General features: G+C 38.3%; 1 protein-coding gene across 5 annotated transcripts in view; it reads right to left on the reverse strand.

Moving 5' to 3' along the window:
- Nucleotides 1–26,784, reverse strand: part of JAKMIP2 (janus kinase and microtubule interacting protein 2) — a 172,873-nt gene that overhangs the window by 32,277 nt on the left and 113,812 nt on the right. For 4 of the 5 annotated variants that reach the window (XM_067732177.1, XM_067732179.1, XM_067732176.1 and 1 more), the window contains exons 3-16: nucleotides 24,304–24,801; nucleotides 20,521–20,730; nucleotides 18,567–18,665; nucleotides 17,163–17,309; nucleotides 16,133–16,273; nucleotides 14,023–14,079; nucleotides 12,988–13,107; nucleotides 11,923–12,051; nucleotides 9,180–9,263; nucleotides 8,434–8,496; nucleotides 5,801–5,899; nucleotides 4,393–4,491; nucleotides 2,641–2,694; nucleotides 1,262–1,327 (exon numbers count right to left, since the gene is read on the reverse strand). In XM_067732177.1, the coding sequence (XP_067588278.1) occupies nucleotides 1,262–1,327; nucleotides 2,641–2,694; nucleotides 4,393–4,491; nucleotides 5,801–5,899; nucleotides 8,434–8,496; nucleotides 9,180–9,263; nucleotides 11,923–12,051; nucleotides 12,988–13,107; nucleotides 14,023–14,079; nucleotides 16,133–16,273; nucleotides 17,163–17,309; nucleotides 18,567–18,665; nucleotides 20,521–20,730; nucleotides 24,304–24,801 (1,866 nt within the window). The remainder of the gene's footprint in view (nucleotides 1–1,261; nucleotides 1,328–2,640; nucleotides 2,695–4,392; nucleotides 4,492–5,800; nucleotides 5,900–8,433; nucleotides 8,497–9,179; nucleotides 9,264–11,922; nucleotides 12,052–12,987; nucleotides 13,108–14,022; nucleotides 14,080–16,132; nucleotides 16,274–17,162; nucleotides 17,310–18,566; nucleotides 18,666–20,520; nucleotides 20,731–24,303; nucleotides 24,802–26,784) is intronic. The other variant, XM_067732180.1, reaches the window with a different exon arrangement.

Raw genomic sequence — 26,784 nt, forward strand, 5'->3', positions numbered from 1 at the left:
GTGACCAAGGAAGGAAGTGGGGTGCTGGAGAAATAGGTAAGGGCCAGTTCCAAGGGGGCCCTCTTGCCGAATTCTGGATTCTAGACCTATGTTAGGGACAATGTGGTGCTATTAATTTGATCACAAGAGGAAAGGGAAAGTGATAAGGTCTGTTATTAAATTGTGAAGGGTGGAAGTTTTCAAAAGAGCAAATCCCAGATATTTCACATGAAATACTTCAGTATGTGTCCCTAACACTTAAGGTCTTTTAAGAAATAACATAACCACAAGGCCATTTCCACACTTTGCAAAATTAATATTAATCCCTTTTGTCATCTGATACCTGGTCCATATTAAAATTTCCCCAGTTGTCAGCAAAATGTCCTTGGTTTCACACTTGGTTTGCTTGAAACAGGATGCAAAAAAGGACCATTTCAATATTTCTTAAGTAACTTTTTATTTCATAGCAATTCTTCCCTCTCCCTCTGCCATTTTTTTAAATGTCATTGTTTTGTTTGAGTAACTTAACTGGGTCATTTGACCAGTAGAATTCCCTCATTTCAGACTGGAGCAAGGTGAATGCTTGCTCATGGTTTCATTTAATTTACAACATGCTTTTTTATGCATTTAGAAATTAAGAAAGCATCTCAAGGAACTTGTAGTACATAAGTTCTTACTTTACCCAGCCATGTACACGTGACTGTCAACTATGTGCTGATTCTCAAGGTGCCCTGAATACAGCCAGTTACCAGGTTTCTTCACTTGGCTCTTTCCTTTTTTCTCTCTCTTGCATTTACCAGGTTTAGACACAAGGGGGTGAGAGAACGCGCAGTGTTGCTCTTCTGACAGTCCCCAGGTTGGGCTTCCTAAATGAAGGTGCAGGGAGCCACCACAAGTTACAGAATCAGTTGGAATAACTGGTAGGTATACACCCAAGGAAAAGCCCACAGACAGAGCCATGCTCCAATTTACCACTTAACAAAACCCTTTTTTATTGGTTTCCCAGCTTGGTAAGGATGGCTTAAGTAATGTAATCCAGGTTTTGCATTTTTACAGAATTATATTTTTAAGAGACTTCAAAGCAAGAATTATCCACCCACCCTAAATCAGTGTGCAGACTCTTCTTTTGTGTGTTCTCATTCTATCTGGGTTATATCACCCTGAAGAATAAAATATTTATTAGGTATTCAATAATGCAAAATCATGTGCAAAGAGATTGTCCTTCAACCCCAAGGGTTAAGCCAGACACTGAGATGATTTGAATGTTAGTATGATTTATTACCTTTTCTGCCAGGGACAGCACAGTGCTGGCCTGAATTATAGCCACTTGCTCTTCATTTCTTAAATTCTGTGGCGGGGGTTGAAGGGGTGGGGAGAAAGAAAATAAGCTGAAAACACTTTTTGACATTTATACTATCAGAAGATACTGCCTAACTTGCCTGCCACATACGCATGCATAGAACATTCACAAACGGCCTATTCTATTTAGTAATAATTCCTAACAAAGAGTTCATTCAAAAGCTGTAAAAAGTACATTAAATGTGATGGTTTTATATCTCTAGTGCTGACTTGATTTTGTTTCACTGTAAGCATACTGCATGAATAGTCATAAGAAAAGCAGAAACCAAAATGAAATAAAGATAGTGGGAAGCAGCCACACAGCACAGGGAGATCAGCTCAGTGCTTTGTGACCACCTAGAGGGGTGGGATAGGGAGGGTGGGAGGGAGACGCAAGAGGGAGGAGATATGGGGATATATGTATATGTATAGCTGATTCACTTTGTTATACAGCAGAAACTAACACACCATTGTAAAGCAATTGTACTCCGATAAAGATATTAAAGAAATGAAATAAAGAGTAATCTCTTCACAGCAGTTTGATGTGATTTAATCGATTTTGTTCTCTCCTTTGGTAATTTTTCAAGGGAAAAAAAATAGTGTGACTATTTCAACCTACATACATCATTCATCTAGTATCTCAATGAATGGTCCTCCCACTGAATTAATATGGCTTGACCCTGTCTGGAAGGTGTTTTTAGAAAGAAAAGGGATTATAGTTTCCTAGCGCATTTTTATGGGGCTGCCACCAACCCTACTGTTTAGCAGCATCTGCAACTGCATGACTGATTAATTTCACCCCCATGCCTCCCAGCAACAGTCAGAAGGTAATTAGCTTTAATCAGCGCACACTCCATTGGCATTCAAACCTGAAACCTGCGCATGAAAAGCACCTTACCAGTTCCCACTTCTGCCACTACCTTCCAGAGATCCTTACAATCCCTTAGCTGAGTGGTTTGATAGATTGCTGATTCTTTTCCAGAAGCCGCATGCTTAAGTGAACCTGCTGTCTCACTTGCTATTATTTTTTTGTTTTTTTCTATTTATTTATTTAATTGAAGTATAGTTGATTTACAATGTTGTGTTAGTTTCAGGTGTACAGCACAGTGCTTTAGTTATACACATATATATGTATAACTACATATATACATGCATATGTATGTGTATAGCTACATTTTCAGATTCTTTTCCCTTATAGGTTATTACAAAATACTTAGTTCCCTTCACTTGCTACTGTTTTACACGTAATGCATTGGCAAGTATTTCTTGCTTCTCTTTAGGCAAATGCATATCTTTACTGTACTTAAACAATTCATGACTTACCCCGTTATCACCCAAGATATCAAGCTGCTTTATGAGATCAGGGATGTTCACATCCTGCAAAATCAAGGAGATTCATTCAAGTCGTGGCTTACCATTCTATCAGTGCCTGCCTGAACCTTGAGTTAGAGAGGACATTTTGAGACCTGCTCTTCCTTGGTTCGTTTTCAATCAGGCACAGCTGGTTTTACATTTCCACTTTGCTTCATAGAAGCTGTGTGAACCTGGGAAAACTACTTAACAGTGCATTTTCAATTTCGCCAACTGCAAAATAAATACTTTCTTCATAGGCTGATTTGAGGATAAAGAGATTGTACATGAAAGCATCTAGGATGTACTAAGGACTCAGGATTTGCTCAGTAACTCTTTTTCTTATAATTGTTGAAAATTGTTTCAACTGTGGTAGATTTCAAGTATTAAGAAAAGTAACAAGAAAGAAATTTAAATAACCAACCAATTTCATTCTAATTAATGGAATTCTGACCTGGTTGAGATTTTGACTGCCACATAGAAAACTGCAGAGCAGTTCTATTTTTTAGGTGTTTAGCATTAATTCCATCCTATGGAAAACAGCTGATTTTTATTATAGTCCCTGGGTCAATTTGAAGCAGCTGAACTCCATTTAAAAGAGTTCCTTTGTATATAAACTACATGCACTGATTAGGTTGTTTGTGATTTATCTAAAAACAAAACATCTAAGGAAAAGACAAAGTAAAGTGCTTCTCATTGAATTAGAGTTGAATCAAAAAATTGCTTTGGTTTACAAATTTTCACGCAGCCCAGGAAGGCCAGAAGTTTAAACAACATGAGAGTGGTTTAAGACAGAAGTCAAAGAAGCACAATTTTTGACCTAATTTCCCCCCCATTAGTACCACGTTATCCTTTTACTCAGGTTCAGATAACAGTTTAGCAGATCCCTACTGCCAGAAATACAGAAGTCTAGCTCAATCTCAGAGGTAGAGAGAAGGCAACTAAAGCAGGTATATTTGGCGGCTCAGAGTGGGAACAGGAAGGGCCATGCAGAAGGTAAGGAGAGACCAGAAAGAGCGGGAGGCTTCCTAGCCTTACCTTGGAATAGTCAGTCACTATGTGATTCTGTTACATTGAGGGACAATATATTTTCCAGGAGATGGAGCCACCTCCACTCGACCTTAATATTTAAAATGTATTCCAATATCACTAAAGATGAAATTATATTTTGTCTAAGTGAGCAACATGTTATAATCCCCAAGGCCTTCCAAAAGTGAAATCCTCCCTAAAACACCCATATCAAAAGAGATGGTGGGCAAGATGATTTCAAGGTTTCTTCTAATACTGAAATTCCAAGATGATGAATTCCATAGCAATTAGAACAGCACAACAAAGGGACTCAACAAATACCTTTTTATCTGGCATCCTTGAGATATGTTTCTTAAAATATTGAATTTATTTAATATTTCTTCCAGATAATCAAGGGTAATTATCTTAATATTTTGATTCTGTATCACTCTTTACGTTACTGTTCTAAATAATCATGGCTTCCTAGTTTTTTGTTTTTGTTTTTTTTTTGCTGTTACCATTCATACATCTGTCACACATTTATTTTGTGTATGTTCTGTCGATTTTCCCATAGATGTGACTATTTTCAGTTCCTACATAGTTTGTATCAAAATGACAACCAGTGACCGAAAGACAAAACAGTCACAAACAACCTCCCCTTTTCCAATTCCCAGTTTTTGTACTGTCTACAACATACACAGGGAAACATCTGCCTACCTTGACACCTTCTTTCATACAGTAGATCTGTAGAGCACTCACACCATCTGAGAATGGGTGAATTTGCAGATTAAATGGAGGGGATCGTCTCTCTCTTTCCTTGAAATACAGTGAAGAATATGTGGGAATTAAAAAAAAAAAGCAACAACTGATTAATCACTAAACCAGTTGTCTGTGGCCTCTATGCTATTTCAGCAGCTTATCAATATGCCATTTGGCAAAAAAAAAAAAAAAAAAAATCGAACTCAAGATCTTCATGCTTGAATTTAATGGAAAAGAACTGATAAGTCAAGTAAGAGATGTGCGAGAAGAATTTAACATGGTGTCATACAGTTTTGCAAATTTTTTTTTTTTTTTTTGCTATATGCGGGCCTCTCACTGCTGTGTCCTCTCCCACCGCGGAGCACAGGCTCCGGACGCGCAGGCCCAGTAGCCATGGCTCACAGGCCCAGCCACTCCGCGGCCAGTTTTGCAAATTTTTGGATCAAGGAAATGTGGGAAGTGGAGTTCCATTTTAAATTACATGAATATTTAGAGCTTTCAGGTATCACAAAGAATGTTCTTCTGACCATGAAGTTTTATGGCAGCTCACGGTCTTCTGCATATTCAATCCACTCAAGCTTTGTTAGTAAGATTTGTGGGCTACCAAAGATGACTTAACTCTTCTTCACTGAAGCATACCAACTACTAACTTTATCCAAACCTAATGTAAAATAACCTCAAGAAGAAGTTGTTGGCGAAATAACAAAGAAATCAAATGGGAAATTTTCTTATCCTTCACATATCATGCACATTCAACCAGACCCTATGCCGGATTCTGCATGATACAATCAAATCTGATTTGATTGATATGTTTTACTTAAAAACAAAGACTCTGAAACTTTGTCAAGTTAAACAAAGTATTTCCTAAAACAAATTACCTTGCTTCTTAGCCTTTTGCATAATGCATTACAGAATAAAAAGTTTACTTACAGATTCAAGGGTCTACCAATAAAATATTTGTGTATATAGTACATTTTAAAATATAATTCTTGAAGTAATATTTTCCTGAGTCAGAATTCAATGAAGGATGGAAATGATTATTTAAAAGCAATGAAATATTGATAAAGTTTGAAATATATTATTCAAATTATTTTAAAATTATTCATTAGCCTTGTTCATAAAGGCAACAGTGTTGTAAAGTACAGTATCTGAACAGACAATTCTGAGTTGCATCAGTGCTTCACCACGTAGTAGTCACAGGACTTGGGCAAGTTATTTAACCTCAGTTGCCTCATCTATCAAATCTTGGTTGTGGTTGTGAGGTCCAATGAGAGTATGTATCTGAAATGCTTAAGCTAGTACCTCACACAAAGAATGGGTTCAGTGCATGTTAATATTTTTATTATCATTATCATCATTTCCTTACTTCTAGCTCTAGATTTCGAAACTCCAGCAGCTCATTCTGGTCTCTGGCATCCTGCAGTTCCTGTTGGAGCCGGTGATTTTCTGCCTCTTGTTTTTCTATCTGATAAAGTAAATCCTCAAGTTAGGTGGACATTGCGAAAAGCATCTACAACTTTGCAAAGCAAGCATGGACAGCATTCATTTACAGGGTAAATAAATTGTCTAGACCATGAAAAACAGTCCCAAGTAGATGTGAATAAACTAAATCTTTGGTTTTCCCTCTAGTTATCCTTTGGTTGAGTTTTTCGGGTCATACAAGAAAATACTGGAGGATGCCTCCATTCATTGAGATAAAGTCTAGGGACCCTATGAATAGTGAATCTGTCCCTTGCTGTCTGGGACAGTGTCCAAGAACTAGATTTAATGGTGCAAATAATGGAGACTGACACCTCTTATTTCTGGAGTTACAAGTTGTTGAAGAAATATTTTTTTAAAACAGCTCTGATCCTACACAAAAATTTGTTGAATTCCAGTTACATGCAAAATAAAGCTGAAGTCCTCAATGGAATTCAAAAACCTTAATAATCTGCTCACCAGATTTAGGTGTTATCACTGTCATGTCTACACACACACACACACACACACACACACACACACACACACTCACATGTGATCACATACACTTGAATCTAGAAACCCAGATCTACCCTATGTTCTGGTTACTCCAAGAGCTCTGTCTGTGCTCACCTCTGCCTGAAAAGGGCTCCCCCACTCCCTTTTCTACATGAGGAAATCCTATACTTCCTTGATGTCTCCTACCATAAGAGCCTTCCCCTGGCTCCTTAATCCAAAGTGACAACTCTCCCTTCTGTTTTCCCATAGGGCTTTCCTGTAGGACATCTAGTGTAACCTGATGAAGCATGGAATTAAGTTAGTTGTGTACAAACCTGCCTTGCCCTGTACACAGTGCCCATGTCCACAAGGGATCAGAACATTTTCATGATTTGCAATAGGTTTGGGGCTGCCTTCGATATTAGCTGTGTGGGTGGGCCTTCTGTACAGTAACTGTTTAAAATCTTGAATTTAGAAATAAAAAATCAGGGGCTTTTTAATGTAGGGTGAATCTTACTTTCTCAAGGATAAACACTTGAAGTAGAATGTTTAGCTTTATTGTCACTTTGGTTTTCTTTTACTCTTAGAAGCCTGAGCGCAAAAAATTCCCCTTTTAGCCCAAAGAAATCAAGACCAAAGAAAATCAGAAAGAAGACATAATGGGAGTTATTTTTTAGATGATAAATAAATATAATAACACTTATTACTGGGTATCTCAGAGACTACTAAAATCTTCTTTTTCTCATAGTCTCCTGATATAGAAAAATTATAGAAAATAAAGATGGGGGAAAGTGAGATACTATGTAACATTAATTTATGTAGCTAACTCAAGTTTTTTCCACTAGATTTTTGTGGTCTAGTAAACTTTTGAAAGTTTTTAGAAGTTGACTATTTCCTAGAATCTTGGATTGACATCAGAGATGGGATATTTGGGGAGATGCCTGGCTCTGGTGGTTAGCACTAGCCATAATATTAGTGGTTCACAGGTGGCTACAATTCATAGACCAGGGCTAATGTCCATAAAGTTTCTTTATAGGGACCCGCAACCTTTCTGAGAGTACCAGTCCTCAATCCTGGAACACCCACCCCACTTCTATACATCAGCTCTGTCTCTCATCATGTAGAAAGTGAGACAGGACCAGAGGGAGGGGAGGACAAGCGTCTTCTTTACCTTTTCATGCTTACCAGGGTGTTGCAGTTAACTTTTATTACTTGTCAAGGCTAGTGAATATTGGCAGAAACAATCCTAAAATAATTTCTATATAACTCTACATCACCCTACAGAATTATTTCCCTTTTTCAAATGGGCTTTCAAATTCTTTTTCTGTCAAGAATAATATGAGATTATTTTGTAATCGTTTCACATCATCAAAGGGAAATACCAAAGGAAAAGCCACGTTTGAACTTAAAATGATCTCTGATGTATTTCACTGCCCCTAATCAAAAGTCTGTGTTCAGCTAACCCAAATTAATTTTATCTATTGGGCCGAAACCAAGCCTTTGCATCTTGATTTGTTCCAACCTCCTGGAAATGCTCTTTTGTGATCTGGATGTATCTTTTGAAATGTTCTTTCATAAAAAATAAACAAACAAGCAGCGAACATTAGCAAAAAATTAACAGTAAGAACACACTCTATGCTAGGTTGCAGCATGTCCTTGCACAAAATAACAGGTCCTATTCAAAGGGTGCTATTGTAGATGGACAACCACATAGGATGTGTGCATGTGTGGGTGTGTAAATATATATATACGTACAGTACATATACAGTATATATATATGGGTAACAAATCAATAGGTTTCAGGGATCACATCCTTTCAAGTCGGCACAACGCCCAGCGCAGAGCCATGCACACCACGTGCCACTCAACTGATGGTGATGGCAGTGACAGAGATGCAGTTGGGCACTCAGCAGAGGGGAGCACAGCGCCAGAAAAGCCTCCCCGTCCCCTAGCCCCTGTGCCACTCCTGAGAGGACCCCCTGCTGCTCCTGGATCTCTCATCATTCTCTCCTCTGCCCCACTAGGGTGTTGCGCCCCACATACCTTTTCTAAAAGCTCCTGGTTTCTCTTAATGAAAAGTTGTTTATCTTCTACCCAGTGTGAATCCTGTTTGACAAAGAATATCGCGCAGTCAGCATTTCAGAGTGGCATGAAAGAGCATGTGTCGTCAAACCACTTTGCCAGAGCCGTCTTCTCTCCACCCGGATTGTTTGCCTGCCAACGACTGGTAAATGACATCCACCCCAGCCTGCTCCTTATTCCAAGACACTGGGGCCGAAGTTGCCGGGAAAATTGAACCCCCTTTTTATTGTCACTCACTATCCCTATCTTTTTAAGTCTGAATAATCCAGGACCAGCCTTCTGGGGACTCAGAAGTGACCACACAGGCAAAAAGTGAAAAGGGTCAGAATGCACACAGGCTAGATACATATGGATGGAAAACATTAAAATGCAGAACCATAAATGTAGCATAGAGGCAAAGAATGCAGCTTGAGGGGTGGGTCTTGGTCTTAGCAGCTCATGACCACTCTAGGCTATGTGTACAGGGCTCCTCTTCCTCTGGCATTCTCTCTCTTGACCAGCCTCATTCACTGTTGTAGCTGGGTTCACACTCTGGCCAACCAAACACCAGGGACAGAAACAGAGAGTTGAACATTCTGACACAGTTTGAGAAAGGTCACTGTGGAGAGCCAAGCCGTGTCCTGGATGGGCCCATGCACAGGGTGATCTAGAGGAAGGTCAGTTTGAATTGTCTGCATCTGCAGAAATGGGAGCAACCAAATGCCTACCTGCCCTTTCTGAGCCAGAGTCGCTTCCAGATCTTCAATTTTGGCTTTATACCTTAGCACCTCTGCCTGGAGTTGCTCTTGAGCCTAGTGAAATTAAAATTCCAGAACTCAGTACGTAAAATGGCAACTCAACATTTTTCTTCCCCTCGTGTTCCTTGATTAGAACTCAACAATTGAGAAAAAAAAAAAAGAATTTTCTATCACCAAAGAATATTTTCTATCTATTTTTACAACCTAAATTCTCTGTGTACAATTTTCAGTGGCTCCCTTTACCATCAGGTTAAAATTCAAACTGTTTAGCTTAGGATTCGAGAACTTCTCTTATATTTCCAATCTTTTCCCACCACTATCAATGCAGGGTCCATCCCTTACCTGCTGGTGATCTCCTTGTTTCCTAAATATGCTTTGTACCTCTCCGCTTCTCTCTTTATTTGAACGACTTCCCCTTCTGGAAAGCCTTCTCCCATTTTGCTTCCCCAAAATCCTTCTGTTCTTTTGAAGCCAACTTTGTGCCCTATATTTAAATCTAAATCCAAATCTATGTATGTAGGTATGTATCTATGTATCTATCATGTGTTTTGTGTGTGTGTGCACGCACGTGTGCGCACATCAGCAGTTTGGGCCACTGATTTGTACGGAACAACCTTACTTCATTTAGTCTAGTAATTTTTTAGATTCACTTGTATTCTCTCTTAATATGATCCTACTTTTTGTGAAAAATAGCTTTTTTTGTTTTCTGGTCATACACATATTTTTTTTCCTTGTCTTATGATCTGGATAGGTTCAACAAAGTTGAACAAAATCAGTGATGATAAGTATTCTTTTCTTATTATTCGCTGTGAGGAGAATATTTCTTTGGACTGTTAAGTGTTATATTTAGTGTTAGCTTCTTTATCAGGTTAAAAAATTCCAAGCTTCGTTTGCTAAGAATTAATTTAACTTTGTTGGCGCAGTGGTTAAGAATCCACCTGCCAATGCAGGTGACACGAGTTCGATCCCTGGTCCGGGAAGATCCCACATGCCTCGGAGCAACTAAGCCTGTGTGTCACAACTACTGAAGCCCGTGTGCCTAGAGCCCGTGCTCTGCAACTAGAAGCCACCACAATGAGAAGCCCGTGAACCACAACGAAGACCCAACGCAGCCGGGAAAAAAAAAAAAAAAAGAATTATTTTAACTTTGAATGGGTGTTGAGTATAACCTATTTTTTGTCCTTGTCTTGAAGTGATTAGGTCTTCTGTTTTCACTGATACTTTTTCATCTATACTATTTTTGCATTTCTACTTTCTTTGAATTTACTCTACTACTCTTTTCCCAACATCTTGATTTGTTTTAGGCTATTTTGCTCAGAATAGTTAAGTTGTCTTACTTTAATGACCATAAACAATGCTAAACCTGTATTTTGATGGGAGAGTGAGACTAGAGAAAGAGAACTGGGTTCTATGTCGTCACCTCTCCAGAAAACAAGGCATATGCTATTATTTCAATTGACCAATCCTACACTGCTAAGAATGGGTAGTAAATACTGATAAAGGAATCCACAACTCTTACAGTATTAGGGCACAGACATGAAAGCACACACACACACATCCCTTCCTAATGATTGCTTACGTGTCTATTCCAAATCACAGTGGGTTTTCTTTAATGTTTGCTCTCTATGTATGTGTATGTGCATGTATGTATGTATGCTACCATTTAAAAATATAGCTATAATATCTATCCTTTCCCACTAACCAACTAACAGTAGTTCCTACAACACTCCTTAGTACATTGTAGGTCTTCTAATTAGGAAGTAGGATAAGATCACTGGATGGTCACACTCTTTCTTGCCCCAAGTAAACTAACCTATAAGGAAGTTATGGCATAGTGGTTATGACTGAACTCAGAAGGACGAGGTTCATATCCTAGCTTTCATCTAAGCTACATACCCTGGTTTTAACCTAACTAAGCTACATTTAAATTCTACTAGGCTACTATTTCCTCTCCTATAAAAAGGAGTTAATAATAGCATCTAACTCATAGAGTTGTTTTAGGATTACATGAGATAATGCATATAAAGTACTCAATACAATGCCTAAAACACAGCAACGACTCAATAAATGTCAAGTATTAGTACTGTATGTGGCTTTTTTAAAAAACAGACTTATGAGAGGCAGTTGCAACATAATGGAAAAAACAACTGACCCAGTATGATATGACTTGGAATCCCAGTTTAGCATTTATTAGCTGTGTGATCTGGGGCAATTCAATTAACCTCTCTGAGCCTCAAATTCCTCTTTTATAAAATACCCACCTTAGGGGGCTGGCACAAGGGTTAAGTGAGATATTGTTAGTGACAATTCTCAGTAAGCTGTCAATGTAATGCTGTGCACTTATTAACTAAGAAAAAGAACTGGCTAACCATTGCTTTTGAAAGATAAAAGTTTTCTTTTTTATTAAGCAAGAAACTAAAAAACATGGATTACCAAAATTCAACATTGTTTAGCTTTGAAAATATAAGTTTTCAAATAGCAAAAATAAGAACTATGTACTCAACTATCTTTAAAGGAACAAAAGCATCGATCTAAGCTGGTTCTAATGTCTCTAGATCCAAGGTTTGTTGACATAAAAGATAAAGCAGTTCAAAACTGCAGTGGAGAGAAGGGTACAGAGAAAGCTACCCTATTGGTACTTTTATGTCTGCAATACTTTTATGCTATGACTGTCGCAAGCCTATTCAGGGCACTCTCCCAGATGTACACTAACCTTGGCTTCTCTTTCAGCATCAATGATGCCTCCAGTCTGCTCCTGCAAGAGGGCATAGGCTCTTTGGAGAGCCTGGTACTCTTTTGTTAATTGTCGGAATCGTAGCTCAGATTCTTCAGCTGCTAGACTCTTGAGGTTAAAAAAAAGTCAAAAAATAATTATGTTCAGGTCCTGTGTTCAATGTGAAATATTAGCATTTGTCCATTTTTTAAAGAGAAATAAAGGTTTGTATGCTATTGGATTCTATGTGATTTTATTCTTAATTTTAAAGTATGTGTATGGGCACAAATACTATGACACATTCCAGATGCGCATTTCAGAAATATTTAAGTATTCATTAATAAGAGAAGCATTTGCTTATTTATACCTTTCTGATTATTACCCATTTGGGCTTGGATTACAGACAATTTTGGATCCAAATGAGAAAAATGTACACCCAGATTTTGGATCCAAATTTGAGGAGATGGTAATCAGAGTTTTAGTTTCAGTTCCTTTCAATACATTTATATCTAACAACTTCTTCCCCAGATAAATTATAAAAACATAGTTTTACAGCGTTAGGTCCCAAACTTCAGAGCATAATACAATCATCAAGGCGTTCTGTGAAAAATGCAGATTTGGGGGTTCCACCCTCAAGATCCTGAGTCAGGAGTTGTGTGGTCCAGGAACTTTCATGGTAATTGAACCCCCTAGATAGTTCAGATGAAGGTGGCCAACAAAGAAACTTGGCTAAACACTGTCTTAGACTTATTTAAAAGCTGTTCCTCTAAGTTTCTTCTTTGGTTCACACCTCCTCTGGATGAAGAATCTGGAAGAATAATTTTATTTTGAAAGAAGTCTTCAAGTTACAGAGCTGAACTTCAGAGAAGTTTCTACAAGGGCTACATAACATAGGTGAAGCTATTTCTAAGAGGTAACAAAGTCAAGCACAGTCTCAAAATTGGTCACTATTATGAGATTATGTGCTGTTCATAAAGCAGATAAAAAGTGAAATGGTTTTTCTCCCCCTTCAAGGAAAGATGTGGTGACAATATCACAAAAGGAGAGAGAAGTGAAAAAGCTTACTTCATCCAAGTCATCATCAGGAGTAGCTGGCGTTCGGTCTGTTCTAAATGAGGCCATGGATGATGTTTCTGAATCCATGGAGTCCTCATCGTAGCCAATAAATGGGTCCAAAACAGGCCTCTAATGGAGGGACAGTACATATTTACCAATAAAACAGTGGGGAAAGTCAACATATTATTAAAGCACTGTCAACTGGCAAACATGCAAATGAACAGAGAAGACATAGATCCTTTAATGCTTCTTTGATGAAATAAACATATTAGGCATGAACACAATAATTCCAATAAATGTTTGTCCTACGTTATTTCACTTCTGATATTTCAGAGGAAGATTCATTAATATTTGGGCTCTTCATAAAAACACTGTATCCTCTTTTATGTTACATTTTATACCATGATGATTTTATGTCATTTACTCTGTCCAGTATTTAAAATATAATTAAGGAATTCTGAAAGTCCAGGCATCTATGGGAAGGGATTATCAACTCATATCATCTAATTCCACATCCAAATCAAATGATGCAATTGTTAAGAGCAAAAATCAAACACATTGACAAATTAAATAACAAAACTTTGTGGATTATAAGAGGCTATACAGATATTCATGGATTGAGAGTATCATTATCAATAATATTGCCCAAGTGAATAATGAAAATATATTAATCAATTATAGGATGGGTACCAGATGCTAATATTATTCAGGGGAGACATCAAATAATAAGTATCTCTTTCATGTTCTTGGAGTGTGACTCTCCAGCTTGTCAGATAACCCTTTCTATGTCAAACCTAGTGGCTTCTTCACTAAGAGGAACTCATATTAAAGCAAACCCTTTCAGGTTAAGATCCACAACGCAATCATTTTTGGACTTCTGAGAACTGTCAAGAGAAGAGGTTTTCTTCCGGCAGATAAACCCCAGGGTTTGCTGCAATTCAGGAACATGTGATTTATCACATCTTTGCAGGAAGATTCCTTGGCAAGCCTCACTTCTCTGGCTCTGTGTGTGGCAAAAGCCTGATAACCTAGTTTTCTCATTACCTTAATTGGCTTGGAACTTCTTCTATGCTTTCTCCTACGAATGAGCTTTTCCCGGTCCTGGAAAATAGATTAACGACTTTTCAGATCTTGAGTTGGTACATATCTCCCCGTAGGGTTTTGGGTTTTTTTTTTCCCCCAAAGACAGAGTTGTTTTTCCCCTGAGGCATTACATATTTCTATTTAAAATAAGATTATGTTTTGTAAATTTTGGCAACTTTGGGTTTGATACTTAAGTATTTTCAAAGGAAGGATATTCTATGACCTTTCCTGATTATGTGGATCTGAGAGCCTCACAGTCAGGAAGTACACTGTGTACACTATGTTGCTAATTGGATTTCAAGTGTGTTATACTTGAAATCAAGAACAAAATAGTCATTCATGTTCTCCCAAAGCACAATTCTTCAATTTTCTCAGATCCCAAATTATTTTAAATTTAGGTGTGGAAAAAAATATTATTTTATTTTAAAGAATAAAACATTATTTTCACTTAATCACTTGAAAAGCATAGAAAGCTATCTTTTGACTATGCTTGGATCCTTGTTCTCACCTGTAGCCTCTGAAAATGGGACAGGGTATCTGCTTGGTTGGAATCATCTAGTGTTTTCTTTTTTTGGATGGGGGGTGGTCCTCGTTAGAATGTTCTGGGAAATTCAAAGAATATCTAGAAATAACAATCGATTTCTTAATTCATTCTTTTTGTGAAAGGAGATATCCTGGGACTTTGGTGTCCACCTGCTAAATACTCCATATACTTACTGTACAAATTCAAAAGTGGATGGAGGGACTTCCCTGGTGGTCCAATGGTTAAGAATCCGCCTTCCAATGCAGGGGACACGGATTTGATCCCTGGTCTGGGATCTAAGATCCCACATGCTGCAGGGCAATCCCATGTGCCACAACTACAGAGCCCACAAGCCACAACTACTGAGCCTGTGTGCTCTGGAGCCCGTACACCACAACTAGAGAGAAGTCCACACGCTGCAACAACAATCCCGTGTGCCGCAACTAAGACCCGACGCAGCCAAATAAACAAATAAATAAATATTTTTTTAAAAAGTGGATGGAATAAGTGATACTTATGTCTTCTTGAAAGTCTGATGGACATGCCTCAAAATTCTGTAAGAAACTTTTAGCTTAAACTCAGGATACTCAAAGCCAAGCAAATTCCTGGACTAGTGAATCTGTGAGATTTATGAGTTATTAAGGATGTGGAAGTGAAGTGAGGGGCATAGAGCTTTTAAGCACATGTTTAAGAAATAATCTGGTTAAGCCAGTGGTGTTAACTTTTTTGATCTTTCACCTTTATAAGTAAAAGTAATTTGATCATGCAACCTTAATATATCCAAACCTTTTAAAATTTATACTTAGATGACCCTCCAAATGTAGCATATGCATTATAACATACACTCAACATGGAAACTTTTAAAAAGGTGAACCATAAATAATTATAAAGCAGAATTTATCATCTTTTCTTCCCTCAATGGCAGTAAGTCATCTTGCTCACCCTACTCTGGAGACTACTGCTTGAAACTCCCCCATCACTAGTTCACCTCTGTAAGCCTTGGCTTGGTCCTCAAGAGTGATCACAGATGTCATTCACATAATAAAGACAGAGGCAAACAGGAAAACCCAAACGCGTATACAGGTCTCAGCCCAAAGTTGTAGGTAACATAGGCCTCAGCCAGATGCAGATGGGAGTAACAACTGCTTTACCTACTTCAGCAGGTACTGAAGTCACAGTCAGAAGATCTGGACTGGAATTTCAGCTGTTATGTCATTATGATGTTGGTGTTCATTCGACAAATATTTATTAAACTACCACTATGCGCCAGACACTGAATCAGGTGTTGGGAAACAAGAGACCTATGGTCCTGTTATTGTAGGCCAAGTATTTAATCTCTGAGCCTCAGAATCTTGATACTGGAAAGCAATTATAAGATACATCACACGATCCACCTACTCACATTATAATGCATTTGGGAATTATTTTAAGGTGCTTTGCAGCTATTATTTGTGTTACCAAAATTATTAACTGCTTCTAGTGTATGTTGATTTCTTGGCTACTTGTCCTTGGAAACAGCTTAGAGTTTATAGATTAATCAAGACCTACCCTTGTGAGCTCATCAATAATGTTCTGCTGTTCAATGACCTGAAGTTTTAGAAACTCTGTCTCTTGTTCTTCATTAGCTTGATCGAGGTCATTCAGAGATTTTAATTTCTTCAAGGGTGGATGAGATGTAATTTTTTCTCTCTGGGTTGAAAAAAAAAAGAAAGTGCAGGTGGAGACTTTGAAAATCCCAAACTTTAGTGGTTAACATAAAATATCTGTAGAAGCTTTATGAGGCTACAGCTAAATGTGAAAATGGCCCAGCTTCAATACACACACACACACCAACTAACACCCTCAAGTACATTTTGTCTTCTGTAATAGGTGGAAATCATTGGGAATGTCTGAAGATCTCTACAGCAGGACGGGAAGTCTGTGAAGGAGTACGTTAGCACGTCACCTCTATATATAATGAAAATGATGGCATCTGTTCTCAGTTACTATGCAAGATCTTAGGAGATGTGGGGTACCCACTGTACGGTTCCACAAAGTGCACATTAGTGAAATTCTTGGAAGGAGGTTTCTATTTTTTAAATTTTATTAATTTTTAAAAATGTTCTATTGACGTTTAGTTGATTTACAATGTTGTGTTAATTTCTGCTGTATAGCAAAGTGACTCAGTTATACATATATATATATTCTTTTTCATATTCTTTTCCATTCTGGAATATCACAGGATATTGAATATAGTTCCCTGTGCTATACAGTAGGACCTTGTTTATCTTGGAAGGAGGTTTCTGTGGCTGAGGAGCTAGGTTGAAACTCTGCTTCTCTATTTTGGAGCTTTTGGAGAGTGTACAGATTCCTGGAAGTGCTCTCATCATTCTGCAAAATTTAGAAACCCCACAAAATTCAAAGCCAGCAACCTTCTCTTGATTTCTTCCTTATGTGTTCCTTGCTTACATAAGGGAAAAATCTAAGCTTTCACAAATAGCATTGTATTTTAAAAATAAACTGGGAAAGACCAGGAAGTCAGGTTAACAGAGTAATAAAAGGAAAGAAGCTGCAGTTTTGCAGAGTCTGTGGTACACACCATTTCTGAATTTTCCTTGGTAACGGCTTTTAGTTTCTCTTCCATGCGCTGCAAAGACACCACCAGTTCATCGTTTCTCTTGGCGAGGCACTTGTTCCTTTCCAGAAGAGGTTTACATTGTTTCTCGGTTTCCCGCACGCGTTTTAACTGAGAAGACATAAGACAATGTGTCCCTCGTGTTTAGAGGCTGAAAATGACTTCATTATACCAAGAGCCACCAAAAAGATGTAAAATGTAAGGCACAGAGCATGATATTTTAAACACAAGCATCCCAAAATGACGTAAAAAATCCCTAATACTAATAAGAAAATGAACGCACAAGAGGAAATGGGCAAAAGACAAAGGGCAAATCACACAGGATACCCAAAAGGCCAATAGATATTTGAAAAGTTACTCCACCTCATTAGTGAGAAGGAAAACAAAAATGAAAATCCTACAATAAGAATATACCTCACACCCACCAAAATGACTAAAATGACCAATTAACTTTGCATGTTGACAAAGACATGGAGAAACTACAACTCTCATACATTGTTGGGGGAAATGTGGCTATTAAGACAACTGTGGAAAACTGGTAGCAACTGCTGAAGCTGACTGCATGCATACTCTATGATCCAGTAATTCTGTTCCTTAGTATATTCCCCCCAGACATGAGCACATTTTCTCACCAGGACATGTAGCAGCACCATTAACAGGTATAAACTGTTATGAAACAACATTAATGTCCATTAACAATAGATGAATATGTATATATTTATCATATAATTGTATATACATATCATATATTGTTTATACTTTTACAATAAATATATAATTATATCATATATAATTGAATATGATAGAAAGTGAAAATGAATGAATTCTACATGCAACACAGTGGATGACTCTCACCAATGGAATGCTGAGCAAAAAAGCCCGACACAAAGGAGTAATTATCATATGATTCCATTTACAACACATTTTGTTGTTGTTGTTGGTTGGGCCGCACGGCTTGAGGGAATCTTAGTTCCCCAACCAGAGACTGAACCCAGGCCCCAGTAATCAAAGTGCCGAGCCCTGACCACTGGACCGCCAGGGAATTCCCTACAACACGTTTTAAAAATGGCGATAGACATCTATAGTGAGAGAATTCAGTATAGTGGTTAACTTTAGAAGGATGGTGATTGAAAGAGGTCACACAAAGGGGAAGTCCTGAGATGCTGGTAATCTTCCACTTATTCATCTGGGTAGTGGTTATATGGGTGCTTCGCCCATAATATGCTTCACTGGGGCATATTTACTGAGCCATATCTTTATTATTTGTGCATTTTTCCTTACTGTGCTATACTTCTATAACATCGTATATACTACTATAACAAAATGTTTAAAGAATAATAAAATAAAATAAATTTGCTTAGAACTCACCAATTCATTTCGTTCATCTCCAAGCAAGGTATTCCTGTCTTCTAACTTTCTTATAGTGGCGTTCAACTCAGCTATTCTCTTTTGATTTCTTCGCAAATCCTACACATGAAAATTAAAATTATTATTTCTTCAATAATACTTTTCACAAAATTTTAGAATACTGCTCATAAAAGTAATAGGCTTGGTTCCTTTCATTTGGCTCATGAGTTGAGAGTAAAACGTTCTCTTATTCAGAGAAGAGTAAATATTTACCCTATTCCAATCCCCAATATTCTCTGCTTGGGTTTAAGATCAAGCCTGTTTGAAGTTGTAAATGAATTCCATGTGGCAGATACTCCCTGGAGCCCTGGCTCCTGGCAAAGGAAGTGGTAGATGGTTGGATCAGTTTATGAGATCTGTGAGCTGTGAGACCAAGGTCACGCTGTGATTACATGAGGTTCATGGTTCCATGAGGTTCATCCCTTGTGTCATGGCTGCACATTGCTTCCCAAAGCCTAGACAGATGTCCTGCTATTACTCTTAGCCAAAGAGAGGATAGAGCAGGATATAGGGATGGGATTTGCAAATTCCTGCATACCCCGGAGAAAAAGGTCAGACTCAGAAGGCTGGTGCATTACTTTCATGTATAGAAGACAGGAGATTATAGGATAAACTTCGCTGGTAGATTCTGCCCAGATCAGCTGGCTTCCCCACTGGCATAATAGTCATGGAATCACTTTACACGCAGCAGTCATAGATTAAGTCTGTGCTCTAGAGTCCATAGGACATATATACTTGCAATTCCATTATCATCTTACATTTTGATAGTGCTGTACTGTTGGCAAAGCAGTTTCACACACACTCTATTCCTTGATTCACAATATCCTAAAGGATTCAGCAGAACCGGTAAGATTCAGGGAGGTCGTAAGTTGTTCAAGGTCTATACTAATATGTATTGGATGCTGTGTGCCAGACACTATGTTCTATATTTACATATCTTTTCTTCTAAACCTTAGACCAGCTCTGTGGAGTACCACTATTGCCTCTATTTTACAGATGAGGAAACTCTGAGCAGTCAAAGGATCTGCCTAAGGTCACAAAGCAAACAGCAGATCCAGGATTTAAACTAAAGGGTATGACTCTAGAGCTCATTCTCTTGACAATTTTACTACACTGCAGCTAAGCGTCAGTGACAGAACTAAAACTTACATCTGCTGAATCCTAGTTCAGTATTCTTTCCGCCACCTACTGGGATATATGTGTATATATATATATATATATATATATATATATATATATATATATATATATATACACACATATATTCATAAATTATTTATTAGTCAGTTCTAAGTACTACTTTGGAACCTACCTCTGTTCCTAAAAAATACATTGTCATCTTTTTTAGCACTAAATAATTCGCAAGGTATAAGATATGAAAGTAAACTATATACAAGCTGATCTCTATCACTAAACTTCTGAAAATAATTTCTCATATAACATGAGGAAACTCCAGGAAAATAAGTGTCAAACAATCAGACTTGAAGCTTTCAGGTGACGATTATAAATGGTTTAGTCTTTTACACAGTTATACATTTTGACCCCTGTACATGACAACCATTTTTACCAATTTTCAACTCAATTGTTCACACAAGGGAAAATGACCAGTCTTGGCAAGAGGCAAAGTATTTTCATCTAATTTATGATTCTTATAATATGCTGATGTTTGGACAGGTATCATGGCTAGAAAAATTCTATAAAGGATTTTAAAAGATATGTAATTCTCTTGTGATCAGCTAATGCAGTACAGACCACTTTGTTGTCTATGAGTTTAGAAAACTCTGCTCCCAAGATACTTGCTTGTTTTATAGTAGGAGGTGGAATTGATTGCTCTGTAGTAAACAGGAAAAGTAAAACTTAGGCGCTAAATAAAAGATGACTCCTGAGTTTCTAACTTCAACTTGAATAGACTTACAGGACTGCTGCAGTGTTCAGAGCCATCTCCTGCCCTTCCCGGAATTTCTCGTTTTGGACTGCTCATGTTACATTCAGCCTCCTTGACCAGAAAGAGCTGTTCATCCAAAGCCTCCTTCTGCAGTTGGAGTTTCTGTACATAGCCTGTTTGGGTTTCCAGTTCCTTTTCCAGGGAAAAGATGATCCTGTCCTTGGCTTTGATTTCATCCATCTGAATTAAATGACACCCGTGACATTTTATTTAACAATGCTGCAAAGAAATGCATTTTTACAATGGTATGAGCTTAACTTTTGTTCTGCTGATTGATATAGGGGAAAAAATCATGAATATGACAAGTATACTGAATTCAGGAGTCAGACAAGGCAGGAATATGTAATGAACGACCATCCTAGACTAATTAGGTGTCAAGGAGGGTAATTTTTTCTCTCTAGTATATCCTATGTAGGTGCTGTGATTCAATATATTGTTTGAAACAGTCTGGTTTGGTTGGATATGGAAAGCAAAAGTTAACTTTAAAACAGGGCATTAGTGTTAATAAGGACAGATGCTAAATATTCTACTACAATGTTTCCCAGGACAATGTGTGATGTTACCTCCTGTTTGGGGGAATGACTTTTGAGTTCAGTTTAAATAGCAGTAACAACTATGAACAGGTCATTTGTAACTGAAGAAGCTACAGTATTTCCAGTATCCTCATCATTTCCTAAGGCCAATATGTTTGCATTCAAGTGGTGAATTTGTCCTTCCATGTTCATGTTGTATGGTTCTTTCCATTCCTATCCATTTTTCAGAGCAGCCAGTTCTTAGCAACCATTTTACTATTATAGTCAGAAAATCGTGGTTGGGACAAGAACTGGAATAGAAAATACCTGGTAATATTAGTTACTATTTTCCCACCTATATCTGTGGGATATATTTATTGATCCCAACACTCATTTTTGTTAAGCCTGGGCATGGCCTCAGAAATACTTCTCAACTAAAGGCCAAAAGCATTTGATACCAGTTGATCAGAGTTCCACTGGACTGAAAACTTTTTGCCATCCCTGGGTGAGGGCTAGTGAAGTTAATAGCTATAAACAATCTCTGAAGAAAGCATAGCCATTAGGTAAAACCTTTCTTCTCATTTCATTATATTCCATGAGAATCTTAAAAACGGAAATAGAATAGACACATTTAATGCAAACGATAGTATACTGTTCTCCTCTTTATAAAAATGTCTCCTTATATATAACAAATCACTTGGTATAAATCTTTCTTTGCTGTGTTCCTAAGACCAAAATACATATTTATATATATTTGGAACAGAAACTGTATTATACAATCACATCTTCCCACATGTAACTCTCTGTGAGCTACTGCCTCCAAGTCACAGGATAAAATTTTAGATCATTTTTGGGAGGCCATGGTGCTGTGACATCATCTGATAACTTGGCAAGTAATCAAACGCTGTCCTGTTAATTTGGGAGTAAAAGCATTGTCTTCATTTTATCTCCTTGCAGGAAACTTGAGTCCAGTGTTACTCTTATCTAAGTAGCACGTTCCTTTGTTAGATCTGTCGTCTATGGTTTATTTCCAGTTTACCGTAGCTCCAGATCTGCATGCTCTTACTTGGTTCTTAAGTACCCTACATAACTGAACTGGCTGGGAAATCACCCCATTACACCCATATAATCAGCCTCATCATTATAACTGAAATTTATTGATCTTTTTCTACATTCAAGGCATTCAGGGCCTTACATACCTTGTCTAATTTTATAACAATCCTATTATATAGGTTCTGTTATCACCATTTCACAGGTGACGACTGAGGACCCAAAGGGTTAAGAACTTGTTCATGGTCATATGGCTAATAAATGATGAAGACTGATTTAATATACAGTCTTATGACCCTAGAGCCCATTCTATTTGGCCCTATGCTATACTTATGCCAAGGTTATCCTTCCAGCATTTTCCCAAAGTGGTTTTCTGTAGACTATCCAGTACCTAGTGTCAAGCAGTCTCTATTGCATGCTGGTTATAAATATGGACTCTGGTTTCAGAATACTGAAAATCTTCCAAATTTCTAGTTAGATGGGTACATAGCAGAATTCCCTGGGAAAATTTTCTACACAGAATAGCTCCCATTTCTCTCCTTTTCAGTTCCAAAAATAAAACTGGGTGTTGCAGTAAGAACAGGATTAGAAGGAAAAAATGAAGTGCATCTGTATTAATGAAAAAGTTTCCCCTGTTTTTCTGTTTGTACCCAATTTTTGAACCGATCTTCAGACAGATTAGATTTTACATTGTTATTAAGAGGGATTTCATGTCTGCTTCTGCAATGTGCTGGTGAAAGGAAATCATGGAAGAAATTGCAGACCAACAGGTAGATATATTTGTAGATTTTACATTAAAAGCATCGACAAGCAAAAATATTTAATGTAAATATAATGTAAAAAAATATTTAATGTAAAGCTTCCTTTTCATTTAAGATTTTACATTAAAAGCATCGACAAGCAAAAATATTTAATGTAAGCTTCCTTACCTACCTGCTGACTCCAGAGTTCACAGTCTTGATTCTTTCTTCATCAGCCATTGTTGTCTTAAAAACCAAAGGCAGGGCAGAGACCAATATTTCTGCACTGTGTTTGGTCTTTATTGTCAACCAATGCGATAGTATGAATTGCAGATAAAGAATTTGGAAAGTGTAGCAAAGGCAACATTTTACAGTCACACTGTATTGCAGTACAAAGAAAATCACGTTTAGTTTTCTAAAATGTTCTACGATAACCATTTTTTACATAAAATTGAAATCCTAGAGATACTGTCTAAGACACATAATTGGAATTCTTAGAATATAAATGCTTAGACCTGGCACACACAAGAAGGAAGGTGTAGTTTTTCCTAAGAAAATATTTTTAGAGAAGCATAAAGTACACTCGAACAGGTGATAGTTAATATATAACCAAGATATGACTAATGCTAAACATTCTCAATATAGATGCATATAAATACTTCTAAGAGAAGGCCAATCTGCAACATTATAGCTTTCACACAATAATTCTATTTGTTTTACTTTTAAGCATAGTGAGAGACTGACGTGGCTTTTGGTCATACATATTAAAAAGAAAGACTCAACTCAGTAGGGGTTGAAGGAAGTCTTGGAAATTTGTAATAGCAAATAAGCTATTTAGGAATGACATCCAATTTAAGAATTATAATGGCCCCTATTTTCAGTGGCCCCTGTTTATTCTGGGAAAGAAGATCTCTTTGTAAAATGACTAGGGGTTTTATAGCTCTATTTCTTGCTTTCAGACATGGTTCCTGGAGAGAAGACAGGTGAATCCCAGAGGATGTTCCCAGTGGCTGCCATTTTCAGACACCTTGAAAGCCAAAGAAACTTCCCTTTCCCCGGTAAAAACCCCAGAACATTTTATAAATGGAAAGCCTACAAAACATGCTGATTTTGGAAGAGTTCATAATTCAGAATATTTCCATGGACATCCAAGAAAACAGGAGTCATTAAACCCATACTCTCCATACGTGTGGGGCTGGAAGAATCCAGTTTCCATGAGAAAGGTGACTCCAAAATCTTTTACCTTTTACAATGCCAATTTTGGCCTGGGCGCATCTACTTATCTATTGACCTATCTTGCATCTTGGCCATAGCACTAGACAGAAGGAGGGTACTGTTTACAATCCTCTCATGAAAGACACCTTTCATGAAAAAGACACCTTTCATGAAAAAGCAAACCCCAAAGCACTCTGAAGCCTGGAAAGAGAATGGTTCTGCCCTGGGTTACTAACCAGCCTCCGAATATCCCGCTCCGACTCCCACTTGATCTTGGAGATGGCTTCTTGGTGGGACTGATGCTCACTCCTGAGGTCCCCAGCCTTGATTTTATCCGCTTGGATCATATTGCTTAGCGCCTCATCCACCTGCTTCTTGGCCGTTTTCAGGTCCGCAATTTCCTGTAAGAGCTTAAGGCGCTCTGCATCAAACAGTTTCCGGGCCTCCTCGCGGGCCTCGATGGTGAGCGCTGTCCTTACTTTGTCGCTGCTGCCGTCCCGGAGCGCACACAGCGCCGACTTGAGCCTCTGGATCTCCCCGTCCCGCACCTTCACCGTCCGGGCCATTTCCTGCTCGTGCTGCTTGATGAGATTCTCCCGCACGGCCTGCAGCTCCTTCATCTTCTCCTCGTGGAGCTTGGTTTTCAGTTCGGTCACCAGGACCGTGTGCTTGCGCTGCTCCAGCTCACGGATCCTCTTGGCTTCTTGAGTTTTCTCTCTTTCGAGTTTAGATACCTGAAGGCAGAGAGGTGAAAGGATGAAAAGAGGTGAGCCTCATCAAACAGGTTTGCTCCTAGGCAGGACTGGCAGCTCAGGCCTCTGAGATCTCTTAATGCCTCGTCTCTTTTCAAGTTCCAGCCCCCTGTGGAAGGAGCGAGGGGAACCACAGGCGTTTTAATGCTGGGAATGCAGTGGGAAAGGAGGAAATACCCGAGGGTGCTTACATTACTTTGTTCAGAAAAATAGTTGATGTTCTGGGGCCTTACTGTTCTGTGTGGTCTGCAGACAAGCAGCACAGCCATCACCCAGGGGGCTGTCAGAAATGCAGGGGCTCCATCCCAGACCTACGAATCAGAGGCTGTAGTGTAACAAATCCCCAGGTGACTGGTGTACACATTAAAATTAGGAAGCGGTACTATAATAGTCTTCACCCTGGTGAGGAGTTCAAAACAGATCACCTGGAGAGCTTTCTAGACTACACATCCCTAACAAGGTCCAAACTGATAAATGTGGGTGTACCGGGACACCCAGGTTGGTCCATAGTTCAATATTATGATCAGGCTAATAAATTGGTGCCTAAAGTGATAGTATAAAATATTCTTCCGCCCCCTTTTTTTGGAAGAGGAGCTAACTGCTGCTAAGGGGGAGGTGAGAAATGAAGACAGTTGATATGTCCTCAACCTTACCTTTCTTACTATGGCAACTTGGTTCCACCCCCAAAATTATTACAGGTACACACACACCAGCCCAAAACCCTGCAGTGCAGGGCCCTGTGCTAAAGGCGTTCAGTGGCTGTTGTTATTTCTGCTACATGGGTGTCTGCATCCTTCACTACCCCGTGCTTTTATCTCCCTCTCTCTCCCACCTAAGCCAACACTCCAAGGAATTTAATAAAGTATTCCTTTTCAAATTTTCATCAGTCAGGTATTCTGGTTTAAAAAATTCTCCTGTGTTTTGTACTATTTCTAATGATAATATAGGTCTCTTCATAGATTAGCAATGGCACTACCTTAATTTGTCTGTGAGTCCATCTCTGATTCAGTAGATCAGGGTAGGGCCCCAGCATCTGTAGCTTAAAAAAGACTCACCAGGCTCTTGTACTGTTCTCCTTCCCCCTCCTCATCTCTGCTGCCTGCCTTTGTTCCTCTGTCTCTGTTGTTTGCACATACACCACACACACACATACACCCACACAGTAACCTGGAAAAAGGGAAGAACTGGGCAGCCCCAGGAGTAATATCTAGGTGAGTGATACTGAGTCTCTGCCATTTGTAAAATTAGAACGTTTCATAAAATAATTAAGAGCCCTTCCAGCTGAAAAATGTTAAGATCCAAATTCCTTATTGAAACCATTGTTATTATAATGTAAAGTGTCTGAGATTTCACTTACCTTAACAGTTTACCTACCTTTAGCTAGAACAGGATTTTCTAAGTCCACATGGCATTTTATGAACATTTTATTTTAAAGGCACAGCAATTATTCCCATGTAGGTTATTCTAAAAGAACTCAGGGCACAAGGAGACTTGGCAAAATATGCAGCCAGGCATCCCCAAATGACTGTCCTTGGGTCTTGCCTCCAGCCTAGGCTCAGGTCCCCTCCCGGATGCCCTTTAGTTCATATGTTCTAGAGCTGTGCTGTCCCATGTGGTGGCCACTAGCCACACTGAGCACTTGCAATATTGAAAATCTGAATTGAGCCCTGCCCTAAGTGTAAAATACATACCCGATTTTGAAGACTCAGTATGAGGTAAACATTAATATCTCATTAATAATTTTTACATTGATTACATGTTGAAACTATAATACTTTGGATAAATTAGGTAAAATAAAGTATATTATTAAAATTAATGCTGTTTAGTTTTACTTTTTAAAATTGTGGTTATAAGAAATTTTAAAATCACATATGTGGCTTGCGTTTGTGGCACATATTATATTTCTTTTGGACAGCATTGCTCCAGAGTTCTTGGAGGTTCATTTAATGAACCGAGCTTTCTTCA

Source organism: Pseudorca crassidens, chromosome 3 (genome assembly GCF_039906515.1).
Source record: "Pseudorca crassidens isolate mPseCra1 chromosome 3, mPseCra1.hap1, whole genome shotgun sequence".
In the NCBI taxonomy this organism is placed as follows: Eukaryota; Metazoa; Chordata; class Mammalia; order Artiodactyla; family Delphinidae; genus Pseudorca; species Pseudorca crassidens.